Raw genomic sequence first — 12,323 nt, forward strand, 5'->3', positions numbered from 1 at the left:
CATGAAATCCGCAGTCTAATTATTACATTTTATATCTGGTAGAAGCTATCTTTCAGTGAAACGATAAAATTAGTGATAAAAGTTCGAAATCAATTAAGGTAATTAAATACGGTCGTTATTCTTCTCCGGGAAAAGCGAATCGAAACGGAGTCACGATTAATTCGCATGGTAAAACTGTCGCGAGTGTTATAGGATAATTTGTATGCTGCGCAGCACTCGATCGGATACAATCGAATTTATTACACGGCGACGGACAAAAACAGCTTCTGATCGGATAACGTAGTCACGGAATGCGTTACCCGGTAACGATATTAAAACGTGATTTACGCTTTGGCGGTCTGCCGATAAATTATCTTTCACAGAAGTGTTTCGGCAAAATCGTTTAAAATAAATTCACTTCTTCACGAGTCATTGCGAGCATGTATCTTCTGCAATTGAAAGGTTTTGCCTGCTGCACAATGACGAATGCACCTCGCATGTGATAATGCGTCAATAATGCATAATGCATCGAATTAAAGATTCACTGTTTTACTGGCAGATAGCTGAAATGAACAAAATTGTAACTAATCGATTAAACTTCCGACAAAATAAATTATATTTCCACGTTCCTAAACACATCTCTAAGGATCGCGGAATAAAGCTGACGTGTTCCGTCACAATACGTTCTATTGTGTTCGCGTAAAAAAAAAAGATAGACGAGAGGTACGGAACAAATGAGTTTTAGTCAATTAATAAAAGTGCAGATGGAAATACAGGGTTGAGGATTTCCATTAAATTTCCAGCGAGAGCTTCTTGATGTGGTCACAACGGACTAAAAGCGGCGCTGACAGATGAAGCAAAAACGACCCCCGCGAAATTGGATTACCGCTAGTTAAATTTCCACGACAGAAGGCCATTAAGATTAAAAAAGCCGGTAAACGCAATTCAACCTTTTTTTCCCTCCGGCGCGGCGCAGCGCGACGCTCCGTAACGTTGGCGCAGCCGAGCAAAAATGTTTCGTAACTGTGGACCCCGGTAACGACGTGAAACTTCGGCATTGTGATTAACACGTAATGCCCTTTTCACAGTCAGTTAGTATACTTCTCGAGGGAAACTTGTCCATTACCTTCACTTATTAAAACCGTACCGTAACTTTCTCGCGCTTGATTCCCCATTCACCAAAGTTTCATCCACTCTGTATTCATCTAATCTAATCCATAGTTCGTCAACCTTTCTCGGCTTGCAACCCCTCTCCCATTTCAAGGTTCATTCTGTCACCGAAGGGTGAACCGTGTGTCTACCATCAAAGTTTCTCAAGTTGGATTGAAAATGGCAAAAATAAAATTTTAAGACAGCTCGTATTTCATCTGATCGATTTCATTCGAGTCATATTGATCTGTAACTTCTGGGGACTTTCATCTTTGATGCGGTCACTGCGGCATTTTTAATCAAGTAGAGTAGTAGACGTTTCCAATTGTATTTTCAAACGGGGACGTACGAACTCCACCTTTTCAGTCACGTAACAAATATCTCCTATGCAATATCGCTTGATTGTCAAAGTGGAATTACCGAGAATGAATTATACAGTTCAAGCCTGTGATTAACCTGGGATTCGAGTAAGTGGAGCACATGCTTAATCGACAGGAGTGCGGCAATAAATCGTTCAGTCCAAACAGAATTTCTTAACTCGATCAAAAGTCATTCATTTCGATAACATTCCACCCACGATCGAGACTCTTCTGATAATTTCAACCAATGGATCGCGATTAACCCTGAACTTTCGACCCGAAAATTTCTGATTGACGTTTCACACGGACACATTTCCTTGTTAATCAGGTTAAAAGCTTCGCTCCGGAGCGAATGACTCGTGCAAGGTAAACTGACATCAGCTAATACGTTACATATGTCCGACACATGGGTCCAACATGCTGTTGGGCAACCGGAAAGCTGACCAACTAACAGTCTAGACGCTGACAAAGACGCTTGAACGATTTGCGGATAAAAATTCGCAGTCCAACAAGGATCATCGAAAGATTAGTGTCCCGCGAAATTAAAAGTCGATGCTGTACGAACAAGTAAACGCGTTCTAATAGAAGAATAACGAGTTTACTAACATTTCAGGAAAGCATAAACTTCACTCGCGATCTATTTCTAGTCCGACGCGAGAGTGTGTGTATATAAAGTATTTCTTATCATTTACACCGAATTGCCGTAAAAGTTCGAATCGAGTTCGGCAAGGTGTAAAATTTAATGCGACGAAATAAACTATACTGGTGCCGGCGGCGTATAAAGCTGCACAGAGATCCCGAGGGTTCCTATAAATTCTAAGTTTATTATACAAACGCGAAGCCCGTTTTATACCGGCGATTTTTACGATATACAAACACGTCGTACCGCCGCCATTCTTCTCATCGTGCAATTAAAGTTTTATCGTATCGGCGAGAGACTTCGCGGGAAATAACGCGGATGTATCGTATAGATTGCCGGACACGTTTATGTTGGCGAATATTACTTCAAATTGATTTTCATCCAGCGATGATAATAGAATTTTCAATTAGCGCCGATGCGTCGGCGGCGTTTGAATTTTCTTCTTAAAAATCATTTGATTGATATCTAAACCAACTGTAAACTCTCAGAAGACTCGACAATCACTGAATACCTAAGAAACTTTCCTACCCGGCATTGTAACGTTCTCAACGCGCGGAAAAATCGTTCCGGGAAAACCAAAATAAAAGAAGTTAAATTCCGCGGGTAGCACGCGCACGAGAGACGAAAGCTAATTTGTACTTTTTTACGCTTAGTAGCATACTTTAATTAGACGTCGAAGAGCAGGCGGTGCTCGAATTAAAGGTTCACTTTGCGTTTCCGGCTCGTGATTTTCGTGTTCTCAACGGACCACTTTTTATTTTTCTCTCCTGCGTTGCGGCACACGTCGGACAAAGTGAAATGAGAGGGGGAGAGAGAGAGAGAGAGAGAGAGAGAGAGAGAGAGAGAGAGAGAGAGAGAAAAAAAATCGTGTGCGGGTGCTCGATAGCAAGTGGTTTTTATCTGATGCCGCACGGGGGTGTGGGCGGATAAATCTGGCCTCCGCGGAGTCTGCGAGTTCATGGGGTTCAGCTCTCGGTGCGGTACGGTTCGTCGCCGGCCGAGGGGCTCGAAATACCACGTGTCGATGAGGAAATAAAATAGGAGTTTCAGTGTGCACGGGAAAATGGTTATTGTGTTGCCACAGGCTTATCGAACGTCAAGACTCCGTCGAGGGGTGAATCTCATCGGGGTTGAAGGTACGAGCTCTGCTAAAAATAGAAGTTCCTGGACGACCACGGGAAGCACGGTGTATTAGCGACTTCAACGCAAGCGCCGTGTCGGGGGAATTGTTTCAGAATAGAATAATCCGCGATACAATATAGAAACAATTCAGAAACAACTGTATCGCAACCAGTGCAGTGGTGGGCATTATTTGGCGAAATAAAATATTTCTATTTGAGCAATCTGAACATCAAAATAAAATACTTCTATGTATTTGAAAAAAAATGTATTCAAGATGAGTGGGAGGAATTAGAGCAAAAAAATTCTATAAATCTCGGCACGGAACGTGTTAATTATAATTGCACTCTTAAGACGTGTTGAACCAGGCAGAAAAGTATCGACTTGAACCACTATTGCATTAAATGGCTCGGTACAAAACGAAACGTGAATTCCCTTGACATTCGCAGCCCAATAATAATACATATAATATATGTCGTCTCACACACTAACATTTTGGCGCGACCCGTGCGCCCCGGCGGCGTTAACACGTTTCATCGTCGCGTGTCGGCCAGTGTCGGCTGTCGAGTGTTCTGACCGTTTGACTCTGCGGAGACACTGATCTCGATCGTTCGAGCGCTAAACAAAATCTGCCGGCCGGTGGTCTCGGGCCATCGAGGGCCTTGCCTCGCATTTTCTCCACTCCGCAGAGTCACTCCGTCCACGTGCACGCATTCTCAAAGAGAGCCGATTTTGTTTGTCGCAGCCGATCAAACGTCTCGGCCGCGCTACAATGTAAATACACTGAAATACACGCGCGAGCACTCGGCAGCCGACTCCGGCAACCTACAACGGCAAATGCTCAGCCCGCATGCTTATCCTAACAACACGCTTAAATCTACGACATATATTAAAGTTTCATCAGGGAGTGAAAAAGTAGTCGATGAAGCCGCTAAATTCCGGCGGATTTCAACGATTTCACAGCACGAAATCCTCGGGTATTGGCTTCTTTCTCCGATGATTTCAATTAGTACGTATTATCGAGATTCTACCGTATCCCTGAGATATAGGTCGAAGCCCTTCAGAGGATGAAAAGCCTGGCCCGTGACGAGAGAGAGAGAGAGAGAGAGAGAGAGAGAGAGAGAGAGAGAGAGAGAGGGAGCAAGTCCTTCGATACCTACCCGCACAACTTTTCCAATTAACCCGAGTTTATTACGCGGGAAATTGAGGTCGAGGTTCTTTCCCATTGGCTCGTAAAGGTGAGAAAGGGTTACACGCCCGAATAGACTTACCTGGGTGATGGTATGGGGCGAGGCTTATCAAGCGCCAGATCCGAGCTCAGGGGCGAATCGGGTCCGCGGACGCTGGAAGCCCTGCAACAAACGGAATTATCGTTAGCACTTTCACTACTAGGAAGCCAACAAAACACACATAAAAATCATGCGGAACGTTTCCAGCATAAGTCTCGGAATACCGAAAGCCATTATCAGATAGTGACGCCACAGGCTTTCAATTGTAAATAATTTCGACATTTACAGTCGTCGCTAATGACTAGACCGCGAATCTTTATGCAAAATAAAAATTGTCTGCATCGACTGCAAGAAATGGATACTAAATTCAATCTTATTTCTTTCCTTAATGATTTGAATAGAGGAGAAATATTGGCATTCTCAATTTTTCAACAATTTTGGATTTCATCTACTCAATCTTGCTACGAATGCACCAAGATCCACAGTTTAATAATTACGCACTGAAAATAAAACCTCCTCCGCCGGGTGTAAATTACACGGGGTGTCTGTTTGAAATTATTGGAAAATGAATATCTTCGGTAGACAGATCAAACGATTATTCACAGAATATGCGTTTCAGGGGGATATTCACCTTTCCTGCACGTATACAATAAACCGACATCGCTTTACCGACTCCACGTGCCAGTACATAGTGTACGTACGTATGTGTACAACTATGTATGTCGAAACGTTACCGGTATCTTTCTTGAACTTCTTTATTGCAATCTGTACGTAATGCATCCTGTTTGCGCAAGATTCGTAAACGCTGCGCGCCGCTCTGAAGGAACAATCGGCGAGTAATCGTGATCGCGTATCGAAGTTAATGCGGAATGATCATTTTCGCGAGGATACGCCTTCTCGGCTGTGCCTATTTTCGTCGAACTTCTGTCGCGTGCATATCGAACAAATGAAGTCGAGAATACCACGGTTACGCAAAGCCCGATTCAGCTCGCGTTTCTCCCGTATTACGACGCAATATTTATATTTCGTTCGTGTGACGACTTGATAGCGAGAGTATGCTCTCGTGCAGATAAACCGTAACTCAACTTCTGGCGACCGGCAACCTGGCATAAATTAATAAGCTCCACCAATAAACGGAACTTATACGGACGCGTTACGAGCAATATGAATCAATTACGGTTGCGACGAGAGTTGACGAATCTTACGACTTGAATATTCTGACAAATATCTATTCGGACAAAATGTCGCGTTTCTCGTAATTCCACCGATTCGCCATGATAAATCGTTTCGCGACGAAAAAGCTGTTTGTTCCATTAACGCGCCTATCCACTTTACGCAAGAACTTTCTAATACCATGATTAATGTACGGCTTGATCTAGCCCGGACAGTGGCTAGGGAGTTTAATCTGATTGACCGATTCCCCGAGCCACTGTTCAGTTAATCCACCTAAAACTGTGATCAACGCTAAGAGAAATTACGCCGGCGCGGCGATCGGTCTTGTGTTTTGCAAAACGACTCTCTTAATCCAGGGGCCTCGATTAATCACTGTTTCAACAGCCCGACCATGGCGCCAGAGCTAGAAAATGTCTCACCGTCGAAACAAAACTGTGAACCGCGCCGTTGTACGACGTTGTATCAAGGTCTGAGGGAGTAAATGGGAGAATAGAACTTGAAACCTTAAAGGGTTGAATACTTACCGACGCGTGTGTACACTGTACATGAAAGCGACACATTTAGTTCTCGGATACAGCTCGCATAGGCTCGTGTTTATCCGCGCGTTATCGCGACACGACGCGACGCGGCATTCGGAGGAAAAAAGATCATTCGGACAAGTGCAGCCGGTCAAGCGCAAACTGGAATTTGTTTCTCCGAGTTTCGAGAGGCCGGGACACTTGTTTCCGTGATTAATGCCCGATGGAAAGTAAATATATTTCACCGATAACGAGCGGACGGGGATAGCCGAAGTGGATTTCCAGTCAGGAAACGTGTAATTACGGGACCGCGGCTAATTAATAATAATCATCCGCGGATCGGTGTCCGTGATAAAGCCTATATATTATCGCGGTGCTCTCTCCAACCGAAGCAGTCGCTTGTAATTACGTCTGCGCGCAGAAGTGGCGATCCGGCCCGCGCGCTGTATTCACGCGTATTTATCTCAATTAAAATGCCGGCTCGGTCTGGAAACGTCTACGATTGCTTGTACGCCGCTAGATCCGACATTAATCAATTAACAAGAGCCCGGAGAGGATGTTTGTAATTAGATCCCCGAGCAACGGCACCACTTGTCCGATCGATTTCGACAACGCCAAAGAGAGAAGCCCGTTCCTTTCGGTGATACATACATACATTATAACCGCGTCAACCGTGTCGACCTTCCCGTTTTTCACTGATTAATCCCGTCCAGGCTAAGAGGATCGACTAGCAAATTGTACCAGGCTTCTTGACAGGTTCCAAGAGAATTCGTCGGAGGCAAGCGCGACTGTACGTCGATGACTGTCGTCGAACCAATCTGCCTGTGCTCATAAACGACATCAATCGGATTTGCTGCGATCAATAATCACGTGTGCATTGATCACGAGATTCTCGAGAGGGATTACACGGAAACCTGTACTTCTGCGGCTATAGTGCAGTTAGGAGCATACACACTTGAAATCAGAATTACTTTTTTGTGAATGGACCAAACGATTTCGATTTCTCCGTAAGGCTAGAAGAATTGTTTTGTAAACTCGTATAAATTATTATATATACGTACGTTCTGAAAATTTCATTGAGATTGATTAATTGGTTTACGAACTATAAACGATCAAAAGTGGTAAAAATTGCATTTATAGGCCGAAAATGATGAAAACTGTAAAGTACTTCTGGCGCCAAAGCAAGCTAACAATCGCGAATCTTCGCTTTTCTTCTCGCGGACTATTTTCAGGAAAGGATTGAATATGTTTGCACGATAGCGTATAGAAAGTGGACGCGTAGTTCCGGAATTGGCGGCGGAAATTGGAGAAACACAAGCTCCGGAAGTTTTATTCTGTCGAGAACATCATTATTTTCACTGTTCTCGCGCCGTGCCGCACCGCGCCGTACAGCGAAAACTTTCGTACTGATTTTATTTTGCGCTGCGGCTTGGGCACGCGGAGTTGGCAAACAGAAAAAAGAAATACAAGATCGATAGCCGGCGTACCAGCCGGCGAATGAAAGACATGAATTTTCATGATGCTTATTTCACGGAGCTTCCAATTAATTTAACTATTTCAGCAAGATGAACGCGATGTTCTCGTCACAATGTTCTCATTTCAACAGAAACGCGAGATTACCTTTCTGAATATTTGTTAGGTATGCGAACGCGTTTTACAAACAGACCAGCTTTATAAACTCGATATGGAATGTAAAGATAACATTAATTGCAGGAAATATTTCTTATGCAAACGATCATACAAATACAGGGTTTGTTAAAATTGAAATCATCCAGTTAAAAGGTTACCGTGTTATTAATATCGCAATTTTATGTTGCCTCTAGCCACGGTTGGACATTAATCGATTAAAATTTGAATCATGATTGATTGATTAATGTGTACGATTACAAAAAGTAACCATCGAAAAGTCGACGATTGATTCAATCGATTGATGAAGTTAATCGTCAATCGTTGATTAAATTTTTGCCCGACTCTGTGTCCCTGGCGATGTTTAAAAAACAAACACGTTTCATGGAGATTTTCGGTGAACATACCCCAGGTAATAACGCGTTTTAATTTGAAGTCAGCCAGCATATCGATCGCTGGTACCGAAGTATACACAGCTTTTGAAGTAGAAGACAACCGCCCCGAGGTGTTTGTATTTCGCACAGGCAGATGTTAGTTTCGCACACTGTGTACAGAGCACGCATCGAATTCGAATTCGCGTACAAAGTAAATAAACTATCGAATCCCGAAGAACCGGACAGAAGTTTCAGTCACGCGCACTTATCGATCCCGGCCATATCGCGTTTCCCGGTCGAAATAACCGTCTATGCTTATACCATAAACCGTGATACGTATGTACATACAACTACGGCATGCGGCAAGGTGAATATATTTGTTCGCCAATGTGTACACTCTGCTACCAGCGAATTGCATGTATGTAACAGCATTATTGGAAGTTCGTGTCATTGTGGGAAAAACTGCTTCTATGGCATTTATTCAGATCAAGTAGCTCTCTTCGTCAACGTAGCACTTGAAACAAGGTTCGAAAGAATTTTTAACTCTCACAGGACTCGCCCCATTTTCGGGGCAAGTGCGTCCTAGTCGACACTTTGTACAATATCCTATAAAAATGATAATTTTCAAGCAGAATTAGAATCCTACATAATGCTAATTCATCAGTAATAACTGTGGCAAAAGTTTGATACCAAGAGCGGTAAGTCCTTACATACCAGACTGAAAATACATCGGTTTAAAGGCCAACTTTGCAAAAACTAGGGCGCGGTCTTACCCCACTCCACCTTACATAAAATGAAGTATCACAAGTTGTTTTACGTAAGTTTTAATAGCATTATGTATGTGTTTCCAGAAAATGAAGAGGAGATTAAATACCGTACTGATTATGTTATGCCGCTCGGTGAAATGAGGATGAGATCTTTTCAAGTCTTTAATTGCAGCTGCACGTGAAGTAACAATTTGCATATAGGAGTGCTAGTGAGCAATTGATTGCGGACGAAGCAACCGAGTGGAAAAATCCTCTAGAAAAATGGGGAGAGCAGACAGATCTCGTCCATCCTTTTACAGGAGCAACCGACAGACCGCCTCGAGCATTTTCATCAGGCGTACCCTTCCGCCTCTTTCAATACCCCAGCTACGATCAAATGTGAATGTTAAAGTCGTTTTAATTAAAATCGACAGGAAGCTCGGAACGTTGCCGGCGCACGCTTCGCTAAGTTCCAGCGTTTCCTATTTATTAAGCTGCTGTTTTCCACTGGACGAGTAAACGTAAACAATTTATACCTTCCAGTCTGGATCATTTAAAAGACAACAAACATTATTCGCGTATATATTTATTGAACCACCAATTTCCCTCGAACGTCCGACTTGTCTATGAGTTGTACTACTGATTTCCGCGAAAGAATTACGCCCGAGTAATTCATCAAATAGCGAAAATTCGAGAAACAAAAACTTTCGGGCTTCTGACTTGTCGTTGACTTGTACCACTGAATTTTCGTGTCTCTTCCTTCGCCAGCATATTCGCATAATGCAAAGACCAATTTTCAAAAAATTTCAAGATCGGGAGAATATAATAGCAACGAAGGTGGCGGGAAAATTTGATCCAAAGTATTCGAATACGTCAGTCAATTTCTATTATCGAATGTGCACGTACAGAGAGCGGTGGAAAAACAATAATACTAAAAGAAAAATAACACTAAACGTGTATCGCGTGGCGAGATGAGCATAATATATGGTCTAAGGTTCTCTTGGATCTGGTGTCAACGTTTCTCGTTCTTGAGCGTAGAGTGCTGAAGAAATCGAGTTGTTCTAAAGCCCATACGGTAATTGGTCTATTCGTATACCTCGTCGAGGAAGGCGGATAGCGAAGAAGAAGTGAGCGGCTCCCTCGGCGAACGAGAATGGTAACCGGAGGGCGTTTTAATGTGCTGCGTTTTATCGCGCGATTCATTCGCCGCGCCGCGCCGCGCCGCGCCGTCTCGCAAAGCGTTTTCCCCTGCATCTATTGCACCGAGCCGCATCTCCGAGGAAACCTAGACGACGCGACGTTCAGTCTCGCACAAAACGTGTGCATTAGCGGCAAGAAACAGCGCGACTGGCTGCGTCTCATGCGGTAGAAGCTCTCTATTCGACTCTACTCTGCTCCGCTCTGCTTGGCGTCGCCCTTTGTGACTGCACAAGCTCCTCTCGGAGTCTTTCGATCCCGATTTAATAAGCCCATTGCCGAAAAGAACGCAGTCGGCGAAGTTTGTCAACTGTACGCCTTTGAGGGAACTCTGTATTTTCCGGCGGAGGGCTCCGCTTGTGGAAAACGCAGCCTGCGACAAGCAAATTTGGCCAAAACTATTTTAAATATGCACATACTGTTGTCTATACATATGTATATGTCGTAGATTTAAGCGCGTTTTTAGAATAAGCATAGGTTAAGGATTGGCCGTTGGAAGTTGCAGGAGTCGGCTGCTGAGTGCTCGCGCGTGCATTTACATTGTAGCGCGGCCGAGACGTTTGATCGGCCGCAAGAGTCGGGATCGGTTTCTCTTACGCGCAGCCGAAACGTTTGAGCGGCTGCGACAAACAAAATCGGCTCCCTTTTAGAATGCGTGCACGTGGACGGAGTGACTCTGCGGCCGGCAGATTTTGTTTAGCGTTCGAACGATCGAGATCGAGAGCGTCTCCGCAGAGTCAAACGGTCAGAATACTCGACAGCCGACACGCGACGATGAAACGTATTGACGCCGTGCCGCGCCGCGCCGGGGCGCACAGGTCGCGCCAAAATGTTACTGCCGCGACATACATATACATATACTCCAACAGCTCCGACAAGAAGCTCCAGCTTCTGGAGAACGTTGACGCAACTTGCATTATGCGAGAATGTAGTGCCCACGTTCGTCGATGAACCTGACAGCAGGAACATTGATATGTATCTGGTATTTTTGCGGTGAGCAAGTTCGTGTTTCCGTTTTCCGTTCAATTTGAACAGAGATCGGATATCGACAGGTCGCGGCCGCGTTTTTAACCACAGTTGCTATTTATTCACGCGGAACTAAGAACAGAAACAGGATGTATATTGTTCGAGTCTTGTTCACGTAATATGTATCCCGATACGTTGCGTCACGATCGACAACGCGGGAATTACGGAAACGGTGAAACGTATCAAAAGCTACGCGAAACGTATCCAGCAGAGGGTGAAACCTCGCCAGTTTGTTTCCCTTGGCAAGTTGCGTGTCAGTTGTTGCCTCGATCGACACGATTCCGGTGTTCCTGTCAATGAACGCTGTTTGTCTTGCTGACAATGAGATCTATCTGTCGCTGGGGAATCGAACGCTTTTTCGCGGAATATTCTGTCGAACACGGTCTTCGGAAGGAGGATGTTCAAGACTACTGACCAAATTTTTAGCCGAGACAGCCATTTGGTTGCACGTCAAATTAACTTGACCCCAGGTAGAAGGCTAGAAAAGAGTTGACCTGAAGAAATTCCTACAAATCACGTTCGTTCAAATTGTTAACTAGACACGATCCCTTAAGGCGTTAGAACGCAGTGATATTTTGCAAAAAATCCATAGTTCGAGTCTTAAGAACAGAATGCAAAAGGTTTTACATGGATTTCAAGCTTCAATACAAATTATTTCTCGACGTACCGTTTCGCGAGTAAGCTCGTATACATGCGAGAGAAATTACATTCGCAATCTCTAAACGCGTTTTTCTCAGAGTTGGGTTTTTAAAAAAGTTGTGCAAGATATCTCGAGTTTTACCTTAGCAATTTAAAATTTTACAATTATCTTCATTATAATATTTATCGGGCATTGACGATCGATTTTTTTCTCATTTACCCATTATTTTGTTAAATATATGATAAATAAAAAACTAACAAATTTTCTACCGAAAAATTCAGTCATTTTGTTAATTTTCACAAAAAGTGAAATGTGGGATCGTCAATGCCTAGAGAATATATCACAGTTTATCACATTTTTGGGTATATCTGATATACACTACCGCTCATAAGTGTTTAGGCACTCCTCTTTTCACGTACAATTGGGTTGGCAAATAAGTTCATTCGGTTTTCCTGATTTATTCCACTCTAAAAAACCGAACGAACTTACTTGCCAGCCCAATATTATAGGTACAGAATTATGTTTACCAAAAAACATTAGAATAAAAT

The 12,323-nt window shown here is 43.6% G+C and overlaps 1 protein-coding gene across 12 annotated transcripts in view; it reads right to left on the bottom strand.

Annotated features, from left to right (window-relative positions):
* Nucleotides 1-12,323, bottom strand: part of LOC143207673 (uncharacterized) — a 378,264-nt gene that overhangs the window by 227,736 nt on the left and 138,205 nt on the right. For all 12 annotated transcript variants that reach the window (XR_013008715.1, XM_076421369.1, XM_076421373.1 and 9 more), the window contains one exon: nt 4,518-4,598. Coding sequence is in view for 11 of the 12 variants with exons in the window: in XM_076421369.1 (XP_076277484.1) it covers nt 4,518-4,598 (81 nt within the window). In the remaining variant the exon portion in view is untranslated. The remainder of the gene's footprint in view (nt 1-4,517; nt 4,599-12,323) is intronic.

Source organism: Lasioglossum baleicum, chromosome 4 (genome assembly GCF_051020765.1).
Source record: "Lasioglossum baleicum chromosome 4, iyLasBale1, whole genome shotgun sequence".
Taxonomy (NCBI): domain Eukaryota; kingdom Metazoa; phylum Arthropoda; class Insecta; order Hymenoptera; family Halictidae; genus Lasioglossum; species Lasioglossum baleicum.